This window comes from Cibotium barometz, chromosome 33 (assembly GCF_041138505.1).
Source record: "Cibotium barometz isolate CiBa-2024 chromosome 33, ASM4113850v1, whole genome shotgun sequence".
In the NCBI taxonomy this organism is placed as follows: Eukaryota; Viridiplantae; Streptophyta; class Polypodiopsida; order Cyatheales; family Cibotiaceae; genus Cibotium; species Cibotium barometz.
In genome coordinates, this window is record NC_141078.1 from 49,520,250 (window position 1) to 49,547,752 (window position 27,503).

The 27,503-nt window shown below is 44.8% G+C and overlaps 1 protein-coding gene across 1 annotated transcript in view; it reads left to right on the forward strand.

Annotated features, from left to right (window-relative positions):
* The first annotated feature begins 1,130 nt into the window (after positions 1 to 1,130).
* LOC147619679 (Cyclophilin-like peptidyl-prolyl cis-trans isomerase family protein) overlaps positions 1,131 to 27,503 on the forward strand; it is a 36,951-nt gene continuing 10,578 nt past the window's right edge. The window contains exons 1-3 of the mRNA XM_086773371.1: positions 1,131 to 1,313; positions 12,302 to 12,415; positions 12,517 to 12,665. Coding sequence (XP_086629497.1) covers positions 1,197 to 1,313; positions 12,302 to 12,415; positions 12,517 to 12,665 — 380 coding nt within the window. The 5' untranslated portion in view covers positions 1,131 to 1,196. The remainder of the gene's footprint in view (positions 1,314 to 12,301; positions 12,416 to 12,516; positions 12,666 to 27,503) is intronic.

Consider the following 27,503-nt stretch of genomic DNA (forward strand, 5'->3'; position numbering starts at 1 on the left):
AGGGCTATCGTCATTTATTTTGACAACATAAGTGGCCAATAACCTAGTATATCATGCTAAGAATGTGCATTATCACTTTATAAGAGAGAAGATTCTAGCGCGGGAGATGTAGATCTGGTATATGTTAGCATAGAGGATCAAGCAAACATCTTCATAAAGGCATTAGGTACAAACAAGCTCCGCAAGTTTAGTAGTTGACTTAGAATATAGTGTGTGGAGTTGAGCTTAAGGGAAAGTGTTAAGACATCGAGCTCAACGAGCGGGGGAACATTAATGACCCGCCTGAGTGATAGCTTCTGTACTACCGCGAGCGGATGACACACTGCGTTACCAACATATACATTTGGATTACTAGAGTATGGCATAGTTATAGCACCAGCTCATATAATCAGGTCCACACTATGGATCGACCAATGAATGTTATAGTAGAAAAGTACTTTCCCTTATAGTACGTACTCTTATGTCTTTAGTTTATGGTTGTAGAGAAGAGAAGAAGATAGAAAAAACTTAGCCATCTATCTTTGTTTTATGTCTTCAAGTGTAGGCATTGCCCCATGCAAGTGAGTGACACATACGTCATCTCCTGCACAGAGAGAGAGAGAGAGAGAGAGCAAGCTAAGGTTTTTTTCCATGTGCCCATTTCTGTAAAAGAAGAGAGGTCTACACCTCTTCTTATCTGAGTAAGAGCGAGAGAGAAGACTTTGCCTCCCTGCACACACGCGCGCACACACACACACATTTGTCGCTCTCTGGCTCTCTCATGCTAACACGTCTCGTCTTCTTCTCCAAGAGCTTCCTTAGCTCCCCTTCCTCAAACCCTCCTCTCGTCTCGACTGTGATGCACATAGAGAAAAGATGTGAGAGCTTTTGACAAAGGGAGAGAGGGGTTAGACATGTGCATTTGGCATAGTTGAAGATTGAGACCTTCGAAATATATACCAGAAATTGCAACCAAAATCTTGGCATTGAAAATATGTAATATATTTTGTCACACAAACCTTAGACTTAATGGGATCTTCCTGTATAATTAATTATTGGGAGAGCCAAAAATGTAGCACATGATTCTTATATGTTATTAATGAAAGCATATCATTCTTATATGTTATTAATATATTTTGTTATATATTTATGCAATATAAGCCTCCCATACTTAGGTGAACGTATAGTTGTCAGGCAGAGGAAGCTTAGATCCAGCAATGGGGACTTTTTACCCGTGCGCTCTCATTTTTGCAGTTGCCATGGTTTCTCTGTGCGCTCATACCAGTGCAACTTCTAAGGAACCTGAACTAGGCTCCTTGCGCGTTGTCTTTCAGGTTTGATTCCATTTCCAATGTTTACTTTGCTTTTTACATTTAAAAAATCTCTCTGTGATCGTTTAGTACGCCAATATCGTACACACAACAAGGGGTTGTCTTCGATCATATGAATCCATATGGAATTTGGTGTGTTTTACCTTTTCACGATGGGCCTATAGCATGTTGGGTGAAGAGGTTGGTGCAGGAAGTTGCTACCACAACTTGTCTATGTTCGAATCTTAATTTTGGAGCTGCTGGAAGACTTAGTAGAAGTATGGACCATGGCTAGTTGTTCATTGAAGATTTTTGAGCTGAGTTGCCAAAGGACCACTTACTCAAGCTTATCTGTCTTGAAGGTCAACTTACAGGGCATAGCGCTGATGGTATGTCCATGGATTCAGCAAAGGCGGAGGTCATTTTGCAAAAAGCTGTCCATGAGCTTCTTGAGTTCGATGGTGTTTTATTGCAAGTTTGTGGAGCACCAAACTAGAGAAACTGAGACTCTTAAGGGTGATGAACAAGGAAGACATGGTGTCGTCTTGGATGAATCTGCACTTTGTGCTCAAGCTCACTGATTTGGGAGAACTATTCACAGTGACATATGATGGGAATGGCAGCGATGAGGGAGTTGTGCTGCAATTTCCTATGAGAGGATATGAAGTTGCAATTAATATAAAAGACGTATTGGGGCACGTAGGGCTATTGCCAACCAGCTCCGTGATGCTCTAGGTTAGACACAAACTCTACCTAGCCCCTCCTAGTTTGAATTTGACATTGTGTTCTTGTTAGTGACTAAACTGCAGAGATTAAAGGTGCAGGCCTATTCGTTGGAGCAGCCTACTTCTTAGGACCTTGCATGCTTGGAGTGTCTAAGTATATATGCCTAAGTGTATGGCAAAAGAAACATTGGTTGTTGTTCCAGTATGATGCCACATTTGGGTTAATTTCCCCTTTGTTATTGCCTTACTAACCTTCTGATCTGAAGTCAATTGAGGTTGAGCCCTCTTAGGTTTGGCTCCATTGGATTGAGACGGGTAATGGGAAGACTTATGGGTAGTTGGTTTATTACCCCCACAGGGAGTAGGTTTGGTGAGTGACCCTTAGGTCGTTTTGGATTTGTTATGATTGTAGTTCATATCCATTTAGTAATGATAGGCTGAAATTTTTGCAAGAGTACAATGATTGTTTTGTTGTTGATGAATTACCAAATGCATTGCCACCCGGACGTCCGGAAGATCATCGCGTTGGTCTTGTGCCGGGTAGCTCACTGCCTAATAGGCCAGCCTATTGTGTGAGCGCATCTCCAAGAGAGGAGATCATGATACAGGTAAATGAGCTTCTTGAGAAGGGTTTGGTTCAGCCAAGCTCTTCGCTATGTTGTTCATCCGTCCTCTTCGTTCCAAAGAAGGATGGATCTTTTCGTATGTGTGTGGATTACAGAGCTTTGAACAAGCTCACAGTTCACCATCAAGAATCGGTTTATATCCGACAAATTGGATGGATTGGCATGTTTTAGCCGAATTGATCTCAAGAGTCGGTACTATCAAGTGCATGTGGTGCCCAACGATGTACATAAGACTGTTTTCAAGATAACATTTGGGCTTTATGAGTATCTTGTCATGCCTTTTGGTCTTTGAATGCTCTGGCTACATTCAATAAAATGATAGATTACATTTTTCATAGGTATAGGAAATGTACGGATATCTTTTTTGATGACATCCTAGTCTTCTCAAAGACCGAAGAAGAGCATAGAGCTCATTTGGCCATTGTTTTTGAAGAACTCCGTAAGCATAAACTCTTTCTGTATGCAAAGAAGAGTGAGTTCTTCTTGTTAGAGATACACTATCTTGGGCATATTATGTCCAAAGACAGTGCGAATGGTTCCTGTAAAGATTGACGTAATTCGGAATTGGCCTGAATTGAGATTGGTACATGAGATCCGTAGTTTTACTGGGTTATGCTCTTACTACCGCAGGCTCATTCGACACTTTGCATGGATTAGGCTATATTTAAATGGATTGATGTTGAGAGAGGTGCATTCCTCATATTGAAAGATGCAACTATACATGGTCTAGAGTTAATCATTCCAAATTTGCAAAAGCCATTCAGCGTGTAATGTGATGTATCTGGAAATTGCATAAGAGCTGTCCTATATCAAGAGGGACATGCTTTGGCTTATGAGAGCCATAGATTACATGATACGAATCTCTTTCTTGGCATTTATGAGAAAGAGCTCTTGGTTGTAATTCATGTACTAATCATATGGAAACATTACCTTCTTGGAGCTGATCTCACTGTGAAGACAGATTACCAGAATTTGAGGTATTTTCTTACCCAAACTAAATTGTTAGGAAGCATATGAGGATGACTAACTTTCTCTCTATGTTTCATTTTCAGAACTTGCACACCCTAGAAAAGAAGAATGTAGTGGCAGATGCATTGTCACGAAAGCCGTATGTAGTAGCTATCTCGGTTGTCTCTCATGGAGACTTATCTGCCATGCATGATTTGTATCATACAGATACTGCTTTTGTCACAATTTGCTTGATTTGATGGCTGGTCATGCACATGCCTCCTTTGTAATCAAAGAGGGTTATCTTATGAAAGATAACCCTCTTTGATGGCTGGTCATGCACATGCTTCCTTTGTAATCAAAGAGGGTTATCTATGTGTGGTGTCTAACATGAGATAAAAGGTTTTGGATGAGTGCCATGCTCCTCCATATGCTGCTCATAGAGGCATAATGTCTACTATGCACATGATTGAGCTGTATTTCTTTTTCCCATGTATGCGGAAGGACATACGTGCATGTATCACTTGTCAAAGGGTGAAATTTGATCACCAAGGTTACTCCAACCATTGCCAATTCCCATGCAGCCATGGAAAAGTATTGCAAGGGATTTCATTATGGATTTACTATGACCCAACAGGGTAATGATGCTATTTGCACAATTGTGGACAGGTTTAGCAAACAAGCTCACTTCTTGCCAGTCAAGAAGACCATCAAAGCTGAGCATATGGTTAAGATATATCTTGCACAGGTGTTCAAACATCATGGAATGCCGAAGTTCATTGTAGAGGATAGAGATTCGAGGACTACAAGTCTCTTTTGGCGGGCCTTGTTTGATAACATGGGAACCAAATTGGATTTCTCATTAGCTTATCACCCTCAAATGGATGGGCAAATTGAGGTTGCAAATTCAGCTATGTTGAACCTCTTGAAATGTTTTGTGGTGGATTAAAAGTCTTCGTGGGAGAGATACTTACCGCTTGTGAAATTTGCATACAACAACAGAGTGCATGCATCTATGGAAAAGGCCACGTTTGAGATTGTTTATGGTAAGGTGGTTTTTCCACCCATCCTTCGGACAAAGGATGAGATATTTGTAGCTGATGAGTATGTAAGAGACCTGGATATTGCCTTTGCTTAGGTGCGGACAACCATTGCAAGGTCACAGGACAAACAAAGGGCTATCGACAAGCATAGAAGGCAATTAGATGTCAAAGAGAATGATTGGGAGTTGTTGAAATTTGAGAAAGCAAGACTTAGGAAGAGGCATGGCAAAGAGGGTGCATATCCTAAGCTCACAACCAAGTACTATGGGCCTTTTCGAGTGATCAAGAAGATCAATGAAGTGGCTTTCAGGTTGGCATTACCTAGTCATTGGCATATACACAATGCTTTTCATGTGAGTCTCCTTTGCAAGTATGTAGGGCCGGAGCCCGGTGAAATGGTCATTGAGGATACACCAGTAGTAGGAGATTTTGCAACTAGAATAGATTGTATATCACAAGGAACGCAAGCTTATTGAAGGCAAACTTGTCAGGTGTTACCTTGTGAGGTTCAAGAACTATCGTTCCATTGATGTTAAATGGGTAGATGAAGAGTTCTTTAGAGATTGCCTCTCCACTTGCTTTAGACGTGTTTGGATGCTTTTCAGTTACGGATAACTGTTTAGAAGCCAGGGGGAATGTCACCATTTGGCCACCCAAATGGTCCACCCTTGCTTTCTCACGATGTGTATGCATTGGACTGGTGTCCATGGCTGTTGGTTTATGCTTATGCATGGGATTGACGCGTGTCATGTGATACTGTGGAAATAATCTTTTGCTAGGACTTGATGTGTTCATGCCCGAAATGTCATGTTTGGGATTGGATGTTCCATTGGGACTTGTGCTTGTGTATACATGTTCGAAATATCTGTTGGACTGGGCTTTTCGTGAGGGCTTGTGCTTGTGTGTACATACTCGGAAATGCTCGGAGGATTGGTTTTCCGCTAGGTCTGGTACCTCATGTAATTGCCCGGAAACATCCCTTGGGTATAGTCTCATGAATGGGGATATACCAATGTTGCATTGCATAGTATCTTTATGTGTTTGCCTGCAAATTAAATTTGCATGTTGTTTTCATGCTTGCATGACCAATGTGTAGCTCTGGGTAAGGGGACGCCCACCTGTGAATTGTGCGTGTGAAACTATCTACTGACATGGTTATGTTGCATTTGGACAAGTTGTAAGTATTCGTCAAATTGCTTTAATTTATCTCTTAGGACTTAGTGTTAATTTATAAGTGCGACCAAAACTCACTTATAAATTATGACTAGCCCTATGTACACACTTACTGAAGTCCTGAGGCGGTCACAACTCAATGTCTAGGTGCCCAAGCCTTATCCCTTTGTCCAAAGTAAGCTCCACCTTACACCCCTTTGCACTTACGTTTTCTGGGTGGACACCTCTCTCCCTCTCTCTCCTTTCTTCTCAAAAGTGAGCGGGGTTAGATGGCTGTATTTTCTACACTTCTTCTCTCCTCCCAATGGCTCAAATTCAGCAAAATGGTCCATTTGTTTACTTTAATTTTTGGTGTTTTGGCTGAAAACCTAATTGCAATATTGTTTTCATATGTATTGGTATGGAAATGTGGTCGAAAATGCCTGTAATGCTAAGTACTTAATTCTCCCAAGATAAATATACATTATTTGATGGAGGGCTGGCTGTTCCGGCTCATTGTGCGTCTCTTGTCAATTCAGCAAATTACATTTTGTATTGTGCTTGATGTCCATTAAATCTTAGTGTATTTAAGTGTATTGATTGGCATTGTGTTCAACCAAACATTACACACCAACCGGTGGAATTACAGTGTGTGAACCGCTGCTTCTGTTAGAAGTCATCTCCTGTCTTTACCAGACACCAGGGCTTCTGTTGTGGGTGTGCCCGCCCTTTGTAGGTGTTTTCTCATTTTTCCTCACTCCCCGTATTTTTTCCCATTTTTCCCATTTTTCTGTGGCTTGGGGGGGGCAGTCCTGAGCTGGCAGGCACACACATCTTCTGGCCGACTGTACTCGACTGCAGTCCAGAGCTGGCCGACTGATGTTTGCTGGCCGACTGGTCTATGTGGTAGGTCATGGAGATATTGTACTTGTTGGCTGCCTCTGGAGCAGGCCGACTGCTGCCTGGGGTCCATATATAATGGACCCCCACAGCCCCTTGTCATATCATCTTGTATCACTTCGGGATCTTGTGTATATAGAGCAGAGTTACATGCATCTCTCTCTCCTCTTGTGCTGTCTATTTTCTGCACTCTACTTGCTCTTGTGGTCTCAGATTTGGTTATCATCTCCGCTGCGTATTTTGACATGGTATCAGAGCCCTAGGCTCTTGATAGATCTTGGGAGTTTTCTGAGCAAGAGGGGGACTGTTGCGTTGCTGATTGGTGGATTGTTCGAGAAGAGAAGAAGCAAGAGGACGGCGGGCTGAGTTGCTGGACAGCCACTTGCAGGTGTAAGTTTTTTTTCCCACCCACCCACCCTTTCTAGTTACATCCCCGCGATGGCAGATTTGTTAGAGATGGCGGAGAAGCATGTGAAGATCCCAACACTCCCCACGTTCTCGGTGGACCGTCAGTTGGACGGGAACAATTACGGCATATGGAAGGTTATGATGGAGTCTGTGCTGGAGTCATATGACCTTGCTGATTTCATCGTTGTCGGGCTTCCACGGCTGGAAGCAGAGGAAGGGGAGTTACAGTCAACCAGAAAGGACTGCGAGGCACAGGCACAGATGTGGGATCGTGTCAACGCCAGGGTCCGTTCCTTTATCTTCCTCAAGTGCACACCGCAAGTAATCAATCATGTAAAGCGACGTTGACTAGAGGCATATGGCAGCACTTGGCTTCTCTTTATTACAGGGTATCGTCCATGAAGAGGATTTCCTTGGAAGTACAGATGCGGGTTATGAACCCTGCAAAGTCGTCGACGATGCGGGAGCATATTAACAAGCTGCAGGCCCTTCAGCAGGAAGTGATCCAGGCTGGGAAGGAGATATCATCAGAAGATATGGCCATTACTTTGCTGTCCCACTTGCCTTCTCAGTATTCCGCTTTCTACTCCTCTTTGATTACTAGTGGCAGGCTCAACACCATTACATGGGAGGAGCTTGTGCCCATGGTCTTGGACCAGGAGGAACGATTCACGAACCCTCCTCACAGCGAAGGTTCGGAGGCCTTAACTGGCCAACGGCTGAAAGGCCGGAATAACAACAAGGGCAAAGGGAAGGCTTCACCGGAGAAGTCTTTTGAGAAGAAGCCTGACACAGATCGAGAGAAACTGAAGGCTGAGAGGTCCTGCAATGATTGTGGTGAGAAAGGCCACTATTGGCGGAAGTGTCCTAAGCGGACTGGGAAGAGTGCCGATTCTTCAACCGCAGCTGCTGCAAAGACTCCAGCATTTGTGCACTTAGAGATGATGGACTCAGATGCTTCATCGTCTTCGGCTTCACCGCAAAGGATACGCGGGAGTGGATTCTTGACAGTGGTGCTTCTAGGCACATGACTCCTTTCCGAGACTTCTTTTTGGATCTGAAACGGCAGTCAAGTCGCATCTTCATTGGCGACAACTCCACCATTCCGATACACAGTGAGGGCCAGATGGAGATTATTTCCGACGGCAAGGGGGGTAAGCATTCCTCCCGTGTTCTTTACGTCCGTGCTCTTGGTTTTCATCTTTTGTCAGTGCATGAAGTATGCAAGACTGCTCTACGGGACCGTGAGACTGGCCAGGTTGTTTGGGAAGGCGGTGTGGAGAATGGTATCTACAAGCTCTCTGCATTCTCCTCATTGACAGGTTCTCAGATCGGAGATCTGTGGCACTTTCGTTTTGGCCACTTAAATGTGGATGCACTGCGGCGAGCCGGGATGTGGTCTTTGATGAGCATGTTCCAGTATCCAGTATCGAGGAGCCGCCACTTCTTGGAGATCCAAAGGAGTCTGATGATGATTCCCAGACCATTGTTCCAGTTGGTCAACTATAGTCAGTACAGGAGGTTGAGCCCACAGCTGGAGTAGAGCCCCCACAGCACCAGGAGGCTCCACGATCTGTTCGAGTACCCGGGTGGTTGATGGACACCCTTCGGAAGTCAGGTGTCACGGAGCTACCCTCCGAGTGGACCAGAGAGGACGGCCCTCGAAGATCGCACAGAGTGCGCGACAAAAGCAATACAGCGGAGCTTCTTCAGGTAAACTATGCTTTGATGTCTCGTATCATGCGGGACAAGGAGCCCACTTTCGTTAAGGAAGCCCTTTCATAGGATACTTGGAGGAAAGCCATGCAGGTGGAACTTGTGATGCCATCGAGAAGAACAACACATGGGAGTTGGTACCAAGGCCGTCGAAACGGTCAGTCATTGGTGTCAAATGGGTCTCTAAGACCAAATATGCGTCAGATGAGTCAGTGGACAAACACAAAGCCAGACTCAGCGGCCAGGCATCGACTTCGAGGATACCTTTGCACCGACAGCAAGGATGACCACGATTCGGACTGTTCTTGCCCTTGCTTCTTCTCAGAGGTGGCTTGTGTATCAAATGGATGTAAAATCTGCGTTCCTTAATGGTGACCTGCAGGAGGTGTATGTTGAGCAGCCTCCAGGCTTTGTTGTTCCAAGATCAGAAGGGATGGTTTACAGGTTACATAAGGCCTTGTATGGTCTTAAACAAGCTTCCGGGGCTTGGTATCAGAAGATTGATTCCTTCTTTGTTCGGACTGGTTTTCAGAGATCGGTTGGAGATCCCAACCTATATCTCTTTCGGGAATGTGGCATGGTTACGATTATCATCCTTTATGTGGATGATCTCATTCTCACCGGCGGTCATGTGGAGCACATTGGCGTGACGAAGACTGCCTTGTCAAAGGAGTTTGAGATGACCGACCTAGGCTTACTCCACTTCTTTTTGGGATTGGAGATCTGGCAGACCCAGAGGGGGTTTTTTTGTCTCTTAGCAGCGGTATGTTCATGAGTTGCTTGAGGCCTTTGGGATGGAGAACTGCAAGCCTATTACTTCGCCGATGGACCCAAATACAATATTACAAAGTTAACTGTTAATGATCCTTGTGAGCCAGTTGATGCCTTGCAGTATTGGAAGTTGGTTGGTTCATTGATCTGGTTGTTGAACACCAGATTGGACTTGAGCTTCTCCGTGGGGCTGTTGAGCTCTTTTATGCAGACGCCATTGAAGTCTCATTGGGACGCAGGATTGCGGATCTTGCGGTATCTACAGAGTACGAAGGATCTAGGACTCTTCTACACAGGAAGGGATGGAGTCAGACTCCAAGGTTGGAGTGACTCAGATTGGGGAGGAGATCTACTTCAGGTTTCAGTTTTACCCTCGGCTTAGGAGTAGTTTCTTGGAGCAGTAAGAGGCAGCCAACTATTGCCCTATCTTCGACAGAGGGAGAGTACCGGGCTGCTTGTGGTGCTACTTGCGAGGTGTGGCTGCGGAGGCTGCTAGACGAGATTGGGTTTCCACAGAAGGAGCCCACAGTCATCCAGTGTGATAACCAGAGTTGTATAGCTATTGCTCGGAACCTGGTCTTCCATGCCCGGACCAAGCACATAGAGATATAGTATCACTTTGTACGTGAGAAGATCTTGGCTGGTGACATCTTGCTACTTTATTGTTCGACGGAGGACAATGCGGCGGGCCTCTTCACAAAGTCTCTACCTCAGGCTATGCTCAGGCGGCACTCCAGCTCCCTAGGGTTGGTTTCACAGCCAGGAGCTGAGAGGGGGTGTTAGAAGTCATCTCCTGTCTTTACTAGACACCAGGGCTTCTGTTGTGGGTGTGCCCACCCTTTGTAGGTGTTTTCTCATTTTTCCTCACTCCCCGTATTTTTTCCCATTTTTCCCATTTTTCTGTGGCTTGGGGGGACAATCCTGAGTTGGCAGGTGCACACATCTTCTGGCCGACTGTACCCGACTGCAGTCTAGAGCTGGCCAACTCATGTTTGCTGGCTGACTGGTCTATGTGGCAGGTCGTGGAGATATTGTACCTGTCGGCTGCCTCTTGAGCAGGCCGACTGTTGCCTGGGGTCCATATATAATGGACCCCCACAGCCCCTTGTCATATCATCTTGTATCACTTCGGGATCTTGTGTATATAGAGCAGAGTTACACGCATCTCTCTCTCCTTCTCTTGTGCTGTCTATTTTCTGCACTCTACTTGCTCTTGTGGTCTCAGATTTGGTTATCATCTCCGCTGTGTATTTTGACAGCTTCTGTATCCGTATGTGCATGTGTGTTAGTGTGCTAGTAGTGTGAAAACTCTTATGAGTGGATAGGATATGTGTGCCATGTGGCGTGCACTTATTAGAGTGTGTTATTTGTATGGGTCAAAATATAAGGCTGGAAGCCTACAAAAGCATTGTACTTGGTGAGTGAACATCACTTCATTGAGTCGTGTAATACTCTTTCTCTATAGTTTAGCATTCTCTCTTTTGAGTTTCACATCTCTCTCTCTCCAGCGGACGATAATACAATCTTCTTCTTCTTCTTCTCTACACGGACACCATGGATATCTTCCATCCACCTTACACCATGTAATTTAACATGGTATCAGAGCAGGCTACACCTTGGCTTCCCATCGCTTCTCATTCATGCTCGTGACTCGTCGCCTTGCATTGCTTTCTATTGCACTAGTCATCACTCTAGGGCCCATCAATGCTATCACCCGTGTGTTGCCGCGTGAGCAGCAACCACCTCTACAAATACCGCATGTGCGCCACCCGTGCAGTGCCGTTGCCCACGACCAGCCTGAGCTACTCTCGCCTGCTCCAGCAACGCCATCCCCTCATGTTGACCTGCTGCCCGTCAGCACCTATCATCAAATATACCCAAAGTGACACGTCAGCAACAATTTGGGGCTTTTATTAAATTAGGGCAAAATCATAAAATTAAAGACCATGTGCTCACAAAAATTTGGGGCTATTTTCCAATTGGTCTCCTACATAAAATTGGAGCCACACAAGCAGCATTGGCATGGAAACGTGGCGGAGACCGCTCTTCACCGACACATGCCCGCCGACGAGAAGTTTTTAAACTTCCAAAATTATCTGTCGTGTTTTGTGTGTGAGTCTAGGGTTCTCTCCCTAGGAAGTCCTCCAAAAAACTGAATTAAATATTCTCTATGTGTGTTTTCCATTTTGTAATGCCTTAATGTTATAAAGGCCTTGTTTCCGTGTCTTAATTTCTCTTTAATGAGCAGTTTTCCGCAACGCATGCAACAGAAATCATATACTTATGGGATTCTATATACCAGTGACGCACTATTGAGTTACATGTACAACTGCAAGTAAGTTCTGACCATAGGTATAAACATTAAAGAAGTGCCTCCTCTTTTCTTTCATACACTTCTCTTTAGTTCCTCAGCTTTGCAATACTCACTTTTTAGTCTCCTCCGCTTCTCTCACATATTCCTTGCCACTTAAGAGCACATGGCTGGAAGGGTATGGTGGGAGCACTTTTCCCAGCATTTGACAAGTTTCATTTTTCGTTTCATCTCATAGGACAATTTTTAGAAGTAGTCTTGCTATGTTTGAATTCCTACGCTTTTGCATCATAGCATGTGGAGGCGCCATGTTTTCAAATACAATTTGCAGGATTTTCTTGGGGATTTCTTTGTAATTTGTTCAAGCTCATGAATATTAGCGCTTAAACTGGTTGAAGTATGTTAAATGCAGACAAGATATGGAGACATCGAGTTTGGTTTTTTGGAACATATTGCTCCAAAGACCGTTGATCACATAACAAAGCTTGTGCGACTTGGTGCTTACAATTCCAACCATTTCTTTAGGGTAAGATTCATCAGCTTTGATGTTCCATTGCAGCTTCTCAATCAGCGTGTTTGCTGCAAACACCAACACTCTATGCAACTAACAATATAGGCTTTGGGTAGGTGGACAAAGGTTTTGTTGCACAGGTAGCGGATGTGGTAAGTGGTAGAGAAGCACCTTTGAATGCGGAACAGCGGGAAGAAGGGGAGAAAACCGTCATTGGAGAATTTTCTGATGTAAAGCATACAAAGGGAGTTCTCTCCATGGGAAGGTTAGCACTTTCTAAGATGTTTTGCTTATTTTCACATTAGCATGATATTTTATACTTGAGGAATTGTACAGCATAGTATGGAACCATTCAACATAATGTAGAAAGCCCACTATGCTGGGTATTTTTCCTTGAGGAAGAATCTTGACCCTAATACATAAAGCCTTTCACAGAAGACCAAGCATGTTTGAAATTTTCTTCAACTTGCTTTAGTCACTAACTTTGCCAGGGAATTTAACTGTTCAAAGTGACCATGCACTAGTAAAGGAAGGGTTCGTTTGTTGTTAATCGATTTGAGCCTTATTGTTCTTTTCTCCTTTTGCACAGTAAGATGAGAATAATTGGTGTAACCTTGTGTGCACCATGACATTCAACAATAAAGAAGGATAGTGCTGTGTGTGCCACAGCATGTAGAACGGAGAGAAGGAAAAGAAAAACACTTTATTGATGTCTTTTGCCTTAAGAAAGAATCCTGACCCTTCTTGTATCAAGCCATTCAGAGAAGACCAAGCATGTTTGAAATTCTTCTTCAACACTCTTCACTCACTTAATAGTAGGAGTCTGATGGTGTAGGGAAAGAAAGAAAAGAAACAAACTTTATTGATGTCTGGGGAAGGCCAGAATGGCCTACGAGACCAAACTTTTTCAATATGTTTATAATCTGTAAAAAATGTAGATGCCTGTACTCACACTTAACAGCTGTATATGGTACTGGCTGTATGGTGCATATATATCCTTTTTCTGGCCCTTGCATCTTGCATTTCTTCCACTAGTTTAATGCTCTATAGATTTGTGTGTAATTCCTTCTAACTTAAAAGCTCCGAGCTCTCCCCCCCAACTTTTACTCAAACCTAGAAAAATAATTTTGGCACAAGAATGTCAGAATTAATTTTGGCCCTAACATAAAAGCCGCCATTTTTGTGCTTATCTTCAAGTCCTTTTTTATTTAGCCTCAATATTAAGGTATTAGCCCCAAATTCTGAAATTATGTACATCAAATATTCAACAAAGCATTTTTCTTTAAATATTTCTGTATTGAAAAAGTGTGTGCTCATGCCATACATGTATGGTAACTGGAAAGGAAAACTCCTCTCTGATAAGGCAGTGAAAACTGCCTCCAATTTCATATGTGCAGATTTTTCACTTTATGTGAAAAGATTGACAGGGGCATTGTGAAAGAGTGCACAAAGCGGAAGCAAATAAGCACTAGAGTCTGCTGAGTAGAGAGTGCAAGAGAGAGAGAGAGAGAGAGAGAGAGAGATGGAGCAACTATGCTGAATATACTGAAGTGATACAGTCCCAAGCAAGAGACAGAAGTAGTCTCATAAGTGAGGGAGCAAAAGATAGACTAGGCAAGATAGAAAAGTGAGAGGCCAGCCCACCTATTTATGGGTGAGAAGGGCTGGCCGACGGGACATGCTACTAAAGGCCGACTGGACATGATAAAGCTGGCCGACCTGGAAAATACATCTAGGCTGGGAAAAATCCCAGAAAAATATATAAAAAAGGGGTGGCCAGCCCACAATCAAGGGCCATGAAAAAGGGACCAAAAGGGACACCAAACATGGACAGAAACTGGGGATGAATGTGCTAACACATTGTTCTAGCAATCATCTATGTTGATGACTTGATTGTCAAAGGGATGACATTCATGAGGTGAAGATGTTCCTCAAGAAGAAGTTTGAGATGAAGGATTTGGGTGAGCTGCGATACTTCTTGGGTATAGAGGTGATAAGATCACATGATGGGATTTGGCTCTTACAATGGCAGTATGCTTTGGACAACATAAAATTGGCGACAAATACAGGTGATCTTTTGAAGGACCCTAACTATGTACAAGTGCATTGTAGGGAGTTTGTTTTACATGACTCACCAGGCCAGATTTGAGCTATATTGTTGGGTTGGTGAGTCAGGTTATGTAGTCCCCAAGGAAGCCACACTTGGATGTGACTAAAAGAATGCTCAGGTATATGAAGTCCATAGTACACTATGGACTTTTCTAGGACTTTTCTATGAGGCTGGAGTACAGGTATAGGTATATGGATATTAGATGCAGATTCGGTTGGTAGTGTCTCAGACAAGAGATCTACTAGCAGCTTTATGTTTTCTTTTGTGAGTGTTGTTAGGTGGAGCAACAAGAAGCAACCAACGGTTTCTTTGTCGAGTACAGAGACTGAGTACATGGGTGCTGCTATGGCAGCATGGAAGATAGCTTGGTTGCAGAAGCTACTGGCAGATATGGATGAGCCCATGGATAGGATGGTTGTCATTTATTGTGACATGTGCCGCATACAATTGGTGAGTAACCCACTGTATTATGATAGGACAAAGCACATTGAGATGCATTATCACTTTATGAGGGAGAAGGTTCTAGCAAGTGATGTGGATTTGGATGTCAGCGCAGAGGATCAAGCAACTGACATCTTCACACAGCCATTGGGTACAGAGAAGCTCCGCATATTTAGGAGCTTACTTGAGTGCAGGGTATAGAGTTGAGCTCGAGGAGTGTTGAGATATTGAGCTCAACTAGTGTGGATATCGGTGACATGTCAAGATGACAACTCTGCACTTACGTCACTGGCATGGTTGGTGAGATTATGGGTGATATGCCGCTAGTGGTCTATAGGCACAACCATTTTGGTTTACGAGAGTTATGGCATAGGTTATGTAGTTGGGTTCACACTATGGACTGACTTTTGTATGTTATAGTAGAAGAGTACTTTTTCTTATAGTATGTATGAAGGAGTACACAGAGTGGAAGCATACAAGCACTAGAGTGTGCTGAGAGAGAGTGCAAGAGACAGAGAGAAGTATGAAGTAACTATGCTGAATATACTGCACTGAAACAGTCCCGAGCAAGAGACATAAAAGGTCTCATAAGTGAGGGATACAAAGGAGAGGACTAGACTATGAAAAGTAAGGGAGGCAAGCCCACCTATAAATAGGTAAAGTAGGGCTGGCCGATTGGAGAACATGAAGCTGGCCGACTGGACATCAGTCACCCGACCTAGGAAAAATGTCAGAAAAATAGGGTGGCCAGCCCACAATCAAGGGCCATGAAAAGGGACCAAAAGGGGACTCCAAACATGGGCAGAAACTGGGGATGAATGTGCTAACACCCTCTCTCAGCACCAGATGTTGAACAAACTCCGAGAAGTCGAAGATGAGGAGCCAAGGAAGCTTGAGAAACCAGCTTGGTGAACAAATCTATTGCGTTCTCTGTTGAAGGACAATACTCCAAACGCAAATCTCCAGCAAGAACCCGTTCACGAACATAGTGATACTAAATCTCAATGTGTTTCGTACGAGTCACGACCATGAAACACAGCGATGACAATGCAACTCTGATTGTCACACCAAAGAAGAGTAAATCCGGTAGGAGGAAGGCCAAGTTCTCCCAATAATTTTCGCAACCAAATCGCCTCACATGCAGCATAACAAACTGCACGATACTCCGCCTCTATAGAGGAAAGCGCCACAATAGGCTGCTTTTTACTACTCCATGAAATGGCTCCTGACCCAAGTGAAAAAACACAACCAGTGGTCGAACACTGAGTATCTAGATCTCCAGCCCAATCTGAATCAGACCATCCAAGAAGAGTGCACCCTTGGCCATAGAAGGTGCCAAAGTCCAAAGTACCATGCAAGTACCGAAGAACCCTGAGAGCACACCGCCAATGTTGTTGACAGGGTTTTGATGTGAAAGAACTCAATAAGCTGACTGCGAAACAATTGTCCAATCGGAAGTAGGTCAACCAAACTAAACAACCAACGAGAATCTGATACTGTCCCTGATCAATTCCTAGAGAAGCATCAAGAAGAGAAAGCTTCTCACTAGTATCCATAGGAGAAGATATTGATCTACATCCAGTCATCTGAAACCTGTCAAGTATCTCCCATGTGTACTTTTGCTGAGAGAAGAAAATACCCTTAAGGGGTCTGCCAAATCTCAAAGCCAAGAAAATAATGCAAAAGACCAAGATCCGTCATCTCAAACTGTCTCCAAAGCATCCATGACTGAACGGATCCTCACAGAATAAGAACCTGTAAAGATGAGGTCTTCAACATAGACCACAATGATAATAACCAACCCCCTCTCAAGGAGGATATAAAGGTTCGAATTTGCATGAGAACAACACAAGCCAAGCTTCTGAAAGAACTCATCAATCCGATGGTACCAAGCCCGCGGAGCCTGCTTCAAACCATACAAAGCTTTCTTTAGTCGGTACACCTGATCCTGTTTGCTTGGAACCTCAAATGATCAAATTCCTGTGTAAACTCTCCATTCAGGAAAGCCAACTTGACCTCCATTTGGAATACGGGCCCTCTATGATGTCCTGCAAGAGCAAGAACGGTGCGAATGGTAGTCATCCGGGCCCTCTATGATGTCCTGCAAGAGCAAGAACGGTGCGAATGGTAGTCATCCGGGCCGTCGGAGCGAAGGTCTCATCGAAGTCGACTCCAGGGCGCTGAGCATAACCCTTGGCAACTAACCTTGCCTTGTGCTTGTCCAAGCTGCCATCAGCTTGGTACTTCGTTTTGAAGATCCACCGCACACCAATCACCTTACATTGTTGTGGCCTAGGCACCAAAATCCAAGTGCCATTCCGTTCAATAACATCTAGCTCTGCCTGCATAGCATGACGCCAAGGCTCATGTGAAAGAGGCTCGTCCACAGAAGTGGGATCAGAAGGACCATGAATAATAGAGTACATAAGAGCATAGTTTACAAACATGTTGCCCTCATGAATTTGTTTTCCTGAAACTCTGGAAGATTGCGTGAGAGAACCACGCGGAGGAGCAGAAGGAAGCTCACATAATCCAGAATCACGAACTGTCTGAAAATACCATCCGGGCACAGATGTGCTTGAACTTGCTGGAGGAGGAGCAGAGTCATCATCATCATCTGACTGAGAATCCACAATTGGAGGTGTAGTAGAAGCAAGGGGAGGAGAAGGAGGCGGAGAAAGAAGAAGCTCACCACCCCTCTGTGAAGATGTAGGAGTCTTGTTGAACACATCATCATGGCTCACAACAACTTTGCCGGCCTGATGATCAAATAGACGATATGCCTTGGACACAAAACTGTATCCGAGAAAAGTCATGCGTTGAGACTGAGTTCAACTTGGAGCGATGCTCTTGTCAGAATATGCAGCGGAGATGAAGACAAGATCTGAAAACACCTAGAGCAAGTGCACAGTAGAAAAATGTAGAAATGAGAGAGAGAGAGAGAGCTGTATTAATGTCTACTAGTGGCCGAACTCGACCTATGAGACAAATCAATGTACAACTGTCAATGTCTTCTAGATGTCCAGGAAAAAAAAAGGACAAAATGAACATGAAATAAACTATGAAAGTACTGAGCTAGTGGGGGGGTGTGATGGATGGAGCACTACTGCGAGAGGCTCAGTATGCAACCTATATGCGCAGGGTATACAAGAATGCAATGCAGATCTGTCTAGCTCCAACCAGTACCATAATGGGGGTGCAATATGTGATACATAGGCGATGGCGAGGCAAAATTACCTTGAAGCATGATCTTTGGGTGTGAGTGTAAGTGAGCTAGCCGCTCTTGGATATGGTGCTGATGTCGAGCCTGTATCTCTGTGATCTCCCTCTGATGTAGTCTGGGAGTCTGGTAGCCTGGTGCTCTCAGTCTCTGTCTGGCTCGGAGGTCCGTAGCGCGCTGAAGTGTAACCCCCTCCTGTGTCAGAATAGGCACTGGGATAGATCTCTGGAAGAAATCAGTGAGCTGGAGCTGTTGCCCACCTCTCCCTGTGGTATGAGTCCGTAGCAGTGTCTCTCTGTGGCGCTGTGTCTCTAGCAAGAACTGGCCAAATCTGCACTGGTCTGCGGACTCCATGATCTGGCGGAGTGAGGGATGTCCACCGAAGATGGTGGTGTATCTCTCTCTAATGACACTATATGCTCTGCATCTGCATACATAATGTTCCTCACTCTCAACCTCCTCCTGGCATAGTCTGCATATCCTCTCTGCTTTGGGGATCCGTGCTGCCCTACCTACCTCAATCTCAAGCTAGTGTGATGACACTCTGAGCTAGCCAATCACCACTCGGGCACTGTGAGGCATGTACACAATGCACATCCATGTATCCAGGTCTCTGTAATATGTATGAATCCATCCGCTGAGATACGCATAAACTGATCTCTGTAGTATAGCCTCTTCGGCGGTAGAGGCTGAGTTGGTGTAATCCAAGTCTCTTGAGTGTATCGCTGCCATAAATCCTGCCAAAGGACTCTGTTCCTCTCACTGTGAGAGAGCTGGATGTGTGGTGCATGTATATCATACTGGAAAGGTGGCAGGTGATCTATGTCAAGACCATGCTGAGTGAGCCATTGTATCATCTGTGAATACTATGATCTCCTATCTCCACTCTCTGCGAGCTGCCTGGACGCCTCAAAAGCTCTATGTGAGTCGATCTGATGGCATATCTCTGATCCTCTGTATGAAGCAGATCGTCTAGAAGAGGGCCTCTATTGGCATAGGAGGTGCAACAAAATCCGTCCGGACAATGTCATGTGGGACGGAGGGTTTGCTGCGGATCATCCGTGAGAGCATAAGAATCCGAGGCCTCTCTATCTTCTATCTGAGACCATGTGGAGGTGGCGAGCCCAGGTGCCCATACTGCTGCAGCATACATCAAAGCAGGGGTGACTAGTGTGTCAAACAACCACCCCTTCGTGCGGGGCTCCTGGAAGTGTGCTTGGTGACACTGTCTCTCTAGCATGGCTAGAGCTGCATACCCTCGTGTGAGTCTATGCCTGGCTGCCTGTGCCATAGTAAATCTTCCTGGCGGAGTCATAAATGTAATCCCCAGGTACACATATGAGTCTACCACCTCTACCTGTCCTCTTGCTAGTGTGAAGATGGCCTGTCGTCGAACCGGCCCTAAGGTGTGGAAAATCATGGCCTTGGTTTTCCCAAGGTTCACTCTAAGCCCCCTCTGTGTGCAGAAGTCATGGAGTGCATGGAGATGGTGCTGTAGTCCCATCTGTGACTCAGAGACCAGAATAATATCATTTGCATATAGCATAATGTGGACTGTGGTACCTGAGATGTCTACCCCGGCCCCACCACCGTGACCAATGAAGTCAGCCACCTCTGCCAATGAGAGAGAGAGAGAGAGAGAGAGAGAAGCGTATAACTCTGCTGCCATCTCCACCACAGTCCTGTTCTTACGTTCAACTACTCCATTCTCTGACGGCGAATCGGTATTGGCCAGCTCCCTCTTGATGCCATGTTCGGCACAAAATCTCACGAAAGCATTAGAAAATTCACCTCCTTTGTCAGCCCGAAGAGTCTTCACCTGCAATCTAGACTCTTTCTCCACCATTACATGCCACTCCTTGAACCGAGCAAGAGCTTGGTCCTTCTGAGAAAGGAAATAAACCCATGTGAATATGGAACAATCATCAACAAGCAGCATGAAGTACAAAGAACCTCCCAAGGATGTTGTCTACACGGGTCCACACAAGTCAGTGTGTACCCACTCCAATGGTTTCGAAGCTCGCCTGGAAGCTTGCTTCGGAAAAGATTCCCTGTGCTGCTTACCACGTATGCAAGAACTGCAGCGTCCTTTCCTGTTGCCAACATCTGGCAAGCCAACCACCATCTGGTCCCGGAAAGCTCGCCGCAACGCATCCACATTTAAGTGGCCAAACCGAAAGTGCGACAAGTCACCAACCTGAGAACCTGTCAAAGAGGAGAGTGCGGAGAGTTTGTATATACCATTCTCCACATCGCCTTCCCAAATAACCTGGCCAGTCTTACGGTCTCGTAAGGCAACAGAATGCTCCTCAAACTCCACCCGGAAGCGAGTCTTGCATACCTCATGTACTGACAACAGATGAAAACCAAGTGCGGGGACGTAAAGAACACGAGAAGAATGCTTCCCCCCTCTGCCATCGGGAATGATCTCCATCCGGCCCTCACTGCGTATCAGAATTGTGGAATTATCGCCAATGAAAATGCAACCTGACTGCCGTTTCAGATCCAGAAAGAAGTCACGGGAAGGAGTCATGTGCTTGGAAGCACCACTATCGAGAATCCATTCCTGAGTATCCTTTGCAGTGAAGCCAATTGCCTCCTCGCTCGAAGAAGATGAAGCATCCTTGTCCATCATCTCTAAGTGCACAAAGGTTGGAGTCTTTGCAGCTGAAGCTGAAGAATCAGCACTCTTCCCAGTCCGCTTGGGACACTTCCTCCAATAGTGGCCTTTCTCGCCACAATCATTACAGGTCCGCTTGGCCTTCAGTTTCTCTCGGTCTGAGTCGGGTTTCTTCTCAGAAGACTTCTCCAATGAAGCCTTCCCTTTGCCCTTGCTGTTGTTATTACGGCCTTTCGACCGTTGGCTAGTTAAGGCCTCAGAACCTCTGCCCTGTGGAGGGTTCGTGAATCGCTCTTCTTGGTCCAAGACCATGGGCATAAGCTCCTCCCATGTGATGGTGCTGAGCTTGCCACTGGTAATCAATGAAGAGTAAAAGGTTGAGTACTGAGAGGGCAAATGTGACAGCAACGTTATGGCCATATCCTCTGATGATATCTCTTTCCCTGCCTGGAGAACTTCTTGCTGAAGAGCCTGTAGCTTGTTGATGTGCTCCCGCATCGTTGACGACTTTGCAGGATTCATCACCCGTATCTGAACTTCCAAGGAGATTCTCTTCATGGGTGAAACCTTGTTGTAGAGAGAAGCCAAATACTGCCAAATACCTCTGGCCAGCGTCATATGCTTTATGTGGTTGATCACATGTGGTGTGCAATTGAGGAAGATGAAAGAACGGACTCTGGCATCGACACGATCCCATAACTGTGCCTGTGTCTCCCTTTCCTTCCGAATAGAGGGTAACTCCCCTTCCTCTAACCCCGGCCGTGGAACCCCAGCAACAATGAAATCAGCAAGGTCATAAGACTCCAAAACAGATTCTATCATTACCTTCCATATGCCGTAGTTGTTCACGTCCAACTGACGGTCCACCGGGAACATGGGGAGTGTCGGGATCTTCACGTGCTTCTCAGCCATCTCAAGTAAATCTGCCATTGCGGGGGTGTAACTGAAAAGGGAGGGTGGGTGGGAAAAAATGAAGAACTAAACTTGCAAGTGGCTGTCCAGCAACAAGGCCCGCCTTTCGCTTGCTTCTCCTCTTCCCGTATGGCCCAAAACAGTCCTCTAATCAGCAATACAAACAGCCCCCCTCTTGCTCACACAGTTCCCAAGATCTTCCAAGAGCCTAGAGCTCTGATACCATGTCAGAATATGCAGCGGAGATGAAGACAAGATCTGAAAAACTAGAGCAAGTGCAGAGCAGAAAAAGGCAAAAATGAGAGAGAGAGAGAGAGAGAGAGAGAGAGAGAGAAGCGTATAACTTTGCTATATACACGAGAAATCCCAGAATACAAGATGAAAAGTGTGGGGGGGCAAGGGGCCATTTTATATGGCCCCAGGTAGCCAGTTGACCTGCTGAAAAACAGCCGACAACTCTCACAGATTGCCCACGACCTGCTCCCTCCAGTCGGCCAACAGTAGCACCTGTCGGCCAGCATACATAGCAGAGCCTGCAGGCAGCAGAGCAGTCATACGGCCCTCTACAGCAAGGGAAAAATATGGAGAGTGGGACCTAAATCGGCTGGCACACCCACAACAGAGGCCATGGTGTGAATATACAGACAGGAGATGACTGCTAATAGCTCCTTAGGCACATGTACATACGCCGAACAACCAAATACCTACAAATGAACAATAGAGGGCTTCTTGCCATGGAAAGCCTCATATGGAGTTTTAGCAGTAGGAGACTTGTTCTGAATATAGATAGCAGTAGAAGCCGCCTCAGCCTAGAAACGTCGAGGTAATGAAGAATGCTCAAGCATAGCACGGGCCATCTCCATGATGGTCCTCTTCTTCCTCTGTGCAACTCCATTCTGTGATGGAGCATATGCTGTAGTAGGCTGTCTCGGAATGCCATGATCCTTGCAATATTGCCAAAACTCTTGGGATGTAAACTCACCCCCTTTGTTGGTCCTGAGAACCTTGACTGAAGAACTGGTCTCTTTTTCCACCTCAACCCTCCAATTACATAAGTGCTGAAAAGCCTCATCCTTGGACTTCAAAAAGAAGACCCAAGTATATTTGGAGAAGTCATCCACCATCACGAGCATGTACAACGCCTTACTCAAAGATGCGATACTCATAGGACCACATAAGTCAGCATGAACAAGAGCAAGTGATGTTGAAAATCTGTGTCGCCTCCTTCGGAAAGGTGGCTCGGTGTTGCTTTCCTTGTAAACAAGAGGAACAAACAGAAGATGGAGCCTTGATGGTCGGTACACCCTCAACCAATCCATCCTTTGAAGCTCACTGTAAAAGCTGATAACTCAAATGGCCAAACCGAGCATGCCAAAGAGCAGAAGAAGAACCAATAGAAAGCAAAGTGGTTAACTTGTACAAGCCAATATCCTGGACTCCCTGAGCCAAGTTTTTGTTTTTCGAGCGGGGTCAGAAGCGAGCATGCTCGTTCTAAGACTCGAACAGAGAAACACTTTTGTCATACTCCCTGAGCCAAGATGCTACCAATCTTCTTATCACGAATAGTAACCTCATAACAAGAGAAGATCACCTCCGCACCCTGAGTTGTAAGAGCACTTACTGACAAAAGGTTAAATGCCAAATTTGGAACGTATAGAACTTCAGAGAAGTACCTCTTGTCCTTGCAAGAGCGAAAGATGGAGATAGTGCCATGTCCATGAACTGGCATGGAAGAAGAATCATCCAAAGTGATATGGCATGTCCTGGTAGTAAAGTCCTCGAACCAATCCTGATGAGGTGTCATGTGAGCAGTAGCACCGCTATCCACAATCCACGATCACGATTGAGAAGTCACAAGAGAAAGTACACGACGGGTACCTGCTAATAGAAGAATACCATTATCCTTCTTGGTCTGAGACACCGCTGTAGAGGTAGAGTCCTTTGCTTCTTCAGCCCGCTTCTTCTTGTGATATTGGCGCGATTTATGACCCTTCTTGCCACAGTAGTGACACTCAATGTCCTTGTTTTTAGAAGATTTGTTTTTGTCTTTGTCCTTGTCATTATCCTTGAGTTCTTGTCAGAACCCCCTTTCCCTTTCTTTTGTCAATTCTTCCCTTTATCTCGAGCAGCCAAAGCTCCATTAGAACCACTAGAGGTGCCAGTCCTCTCCTCAAAGCAAGACTCAATCTGCATAATGGAGGGGAGAACTTCCTCCCAAGTAACTAGAATAGGATGAGAAGAAGAAACAAGAGATTGAAAGTAAGCATCAAACCTCTCTGGAAGCTTGGAGAGAAGACGAATAGCCATATCCTTTGTAGAGATATTCTTTCCACAAACAGCAAGCTCGTCCCGGAGATCTTTCATCTTTGAGATGAAAGTAGATAAAGATGGAAAGGCAGAAACTGACAAATTCATAAGCTGCTTTTCCAAAGCCAAAATCCGACCCGGAGACTTAATCTTGTAAAGATCTGCAAATGCCTTCCAAACTTCATGTGCAGCATCTGCTGGACGCACATGAGAGAGAACATAATCTTGATAATTCAACATTATAAAAGAGAAAACACAATGATCATTTGACCGCCAAATATCAATCTGTGCTTGAGTCACACCAACGGTAGCAAGGGTGGGAGGGGTGGCATTGGCAACTGTAACAAGTCAATCTGAGAGATCCACTCCACGCAAGGCTGATTTCACCTTCACCTTCCACAAAGTGTAGTTGGAGCCATCCAATTTTGCAGACTCAAAGAACATATGAAGAGTAGTCGGGGCAGCCATCACAAAAGCTCGGGCTCAATCTCAGAAGAAAAAGTGCGCAATCTCGGAAGAAGTGTCCACCACAGGTACCCGGATGCCTCAAATCAGAATACCAACAACGGCAAGAAACACTTGTAGAGGAAAAAACGCAGCACAACCAAGTGCTGTTGCCCTGAAACAAAGCAGCCGATAGGTGTACAGGGGGTCTCAGGGGTCAAAACCGGTGATGAATGACCTGAAGCTACAGTGGAGAAGCGCCAGAAGAAGCCAGCTGACCAGCAGCAGAGTTGAGAGAAAAAACGCAGAGATGAAGGTGCTGAAAACTGAGGAGAAAACTGGGGCAGCAGAGTCACTGTGTACCTAGAGTTATGATACCATGAAAGAGTGCACATAGCGGAAGCATACAAGCACTAGAGTGTGCTGAGAGAGAGTGCAAGAGAGAGAGAGAGAAGTATGAAGCAACTATGCTGAATATACTGCACTGAAACAGTCTCGAGCAAGAGACATAAAAGGTCTCATAAGTGAGGGATACAAAGAAGGACTAGACTATGAAAAGTGAGGGAGGCAAGTCTACCTATAAATAGGTAAAGTAGGGCTGGCCGATTGGACAACTAGACCTGGCCGACTGGACAACATGAAGTTGGCGGATTGGACATCAGTGACCCGACCTGGGAAAAATGCCAAAAAAATAGGGTGGCCAGCCCACAACCAAGGGCCATGAAAAGGGACCAAAAGGGGACTCCAAACATGGGCAAGAACTGGGGATGAATGTACTAACAATGTACTCTTATCTTATCTTTATATTATGATTGTAGAGAAGAGAAGAGAATAGAAGAAAATTCAGCCATCCATCTCTCTTGTGTGCTTGTCTAATCTTGTGTGTGCTTGCTTGCAAGGAGCTTAAGCTACCCTCTCCATTGGTATTCCTATGGGTACTAATTGTGCCGTTTTTCTTGCCAACTTTTATCTTTTTACATATGAATTTGAATTTATGGAACACCTAGTTTCCGTTGATATGTGTCCTGTCTTTCTCCACAATCTTTGTCAAGTGAGACGTTTTGTTGATGATCTTTTTGTTCCTATGGGATGTGAGTCAACCCACGAGAAGAGATAAATATTTATAGATAATTTTCAATTTGTGTGTGTGGAGTGCATGTGTGAGAGCATATCTTGATACAAAGTTCTACACCCACTATTGGGCACTGATGACGTTAGTGGGGATGTCGTAGTATCTAGTCCATACTATGCATAATGGAGTTAATAGTTATATAGTATTGAGGGTTGACTACCATGAGTATATAACATGCACGTTCCTAAAAGGTGAATTTGGGCATGTTCTTGGATTCATCTAGGTATATAATTTTCAATTTGTGTAGTTCCCAATGTTTGTCGGACTTGCTTGAGTGGCCGATTTTAGAGCCACATCGTCTTCTTAACACATTATTTCCAAATAATGTCATGAACAAACCTGCTCATCTAGCTAGCCATCAAGCCTCAAGAGGAACATGTGAGGCGTACTCAAGTCCTACAACATTGGGGACAGAGTGATACATGCCGAGAAGGCTAAACAAAGTCTCATGCCTTTTATGATGGCCCTAGCGAGATCAAAGAAGTAAACCGTGATTGAGCATGATTGGAGATAGTGGTTCAAGATTTCTAACTTAACCATTGCATTTTGGAAGGATTACCCGGTAGTAATTGTTTCCAAGAAGAACAGTAAACTTAGAGTATGCGTTAACCTCAAAAAGATGAATGAGCTCATATGCATGTACTTGAAAGAAAGGAGTGAATGGAGGAGATTTGAATAGATTCCAAGATACTCCAAAAACTTGAGTTTCTTGAGCTCATAAGAATGTACTTGAAAGCCTATTTAATGGCTATGAATCAATGGTGGAGATTACACTCTTGCTTATGCGTAATTCTGTGTCATTAACTTAATCTTTTTTGCTTAGTGTACACCATGCTTAATCATAATGTATAATCTTCATTACTATCCACCCTAAACGCTTTGAAGGATAATCTAACAGTGGTATCAAAGCTTGGTTTATCCCCACGAGGATTCCTTCCTTGATGAATCTCCCTAAACACAGCTAAAAAAACAAGGTTAGTCTTAGACCAAATCATGTGTAATAGGCTAGCTCACCTTCCAACTGTAGGTTATGTACATCGAACCACCCTCGAGCCAAGGCTAGGGCTCTAGCACAATCCCAAGGTCCATGTCTAACTCCGATGTCCTGTAACTCGCCTCGGAAGTGCGGGAGTGTGCATCGTTTGACCATGAGGACAATTAAACATTTCCGTCACAGCCATTAAACAATCCACAAAGTTGAAATAAAAGTTACACATATCTCACTCCATTGAGTCCGGAATGCCCTCCCCCCCCCCTCTTTGAGTATTTCATTATCCAAGAAGAAAATATCATGTGTAAGCTTTGAGGGCCTTACTCTTCCCAAGGGAGATACCGGATTATCCATATACAAAGGCCATAACACAGCCCAACGCGAGGCAACCATAAAATTCAGCCAGTACACAGGCTGTAGAAATGCCAAGCCGACAATATAATCCATATACCTCTGTGTGGGTACTGATTCTTCCCCAAAAACCATGGGTCTTCATGCAAGAGCTGGTTCGTTGGTACAGCTTTCCATTCAGCTGGTATTGGGCTGGTACAACAAGTACAATGGTTGGTACATCAAGTACAAGGGCTGGTGCAACTGGTAGAGTGGTTGGTACAGCAAGTACAAGGGCTGGAACAGCAGGTACAGTGGCTGGTACAGCAGGTGCCCATTTATTTGGGACATGGATTCTTAGTTATATTGGATTTTTGAGAGACTCTCGTCTCACCCTCTTGATGGGACATGATTATATCTTGGATATATGGCTTGAAGCTTAAAGTTGAGAACAACTTTTAAAAAGTTGTGGAGAATGTCACCAACCTGGACATTTTCCGGTATGAAAGGAGTCTGGTGAACTCCAGGACGTCTAAAGCATTTAGTGCCAACCGACTGGCTATATAGCTAGTATAAATAGGAGGTATTGATCCATT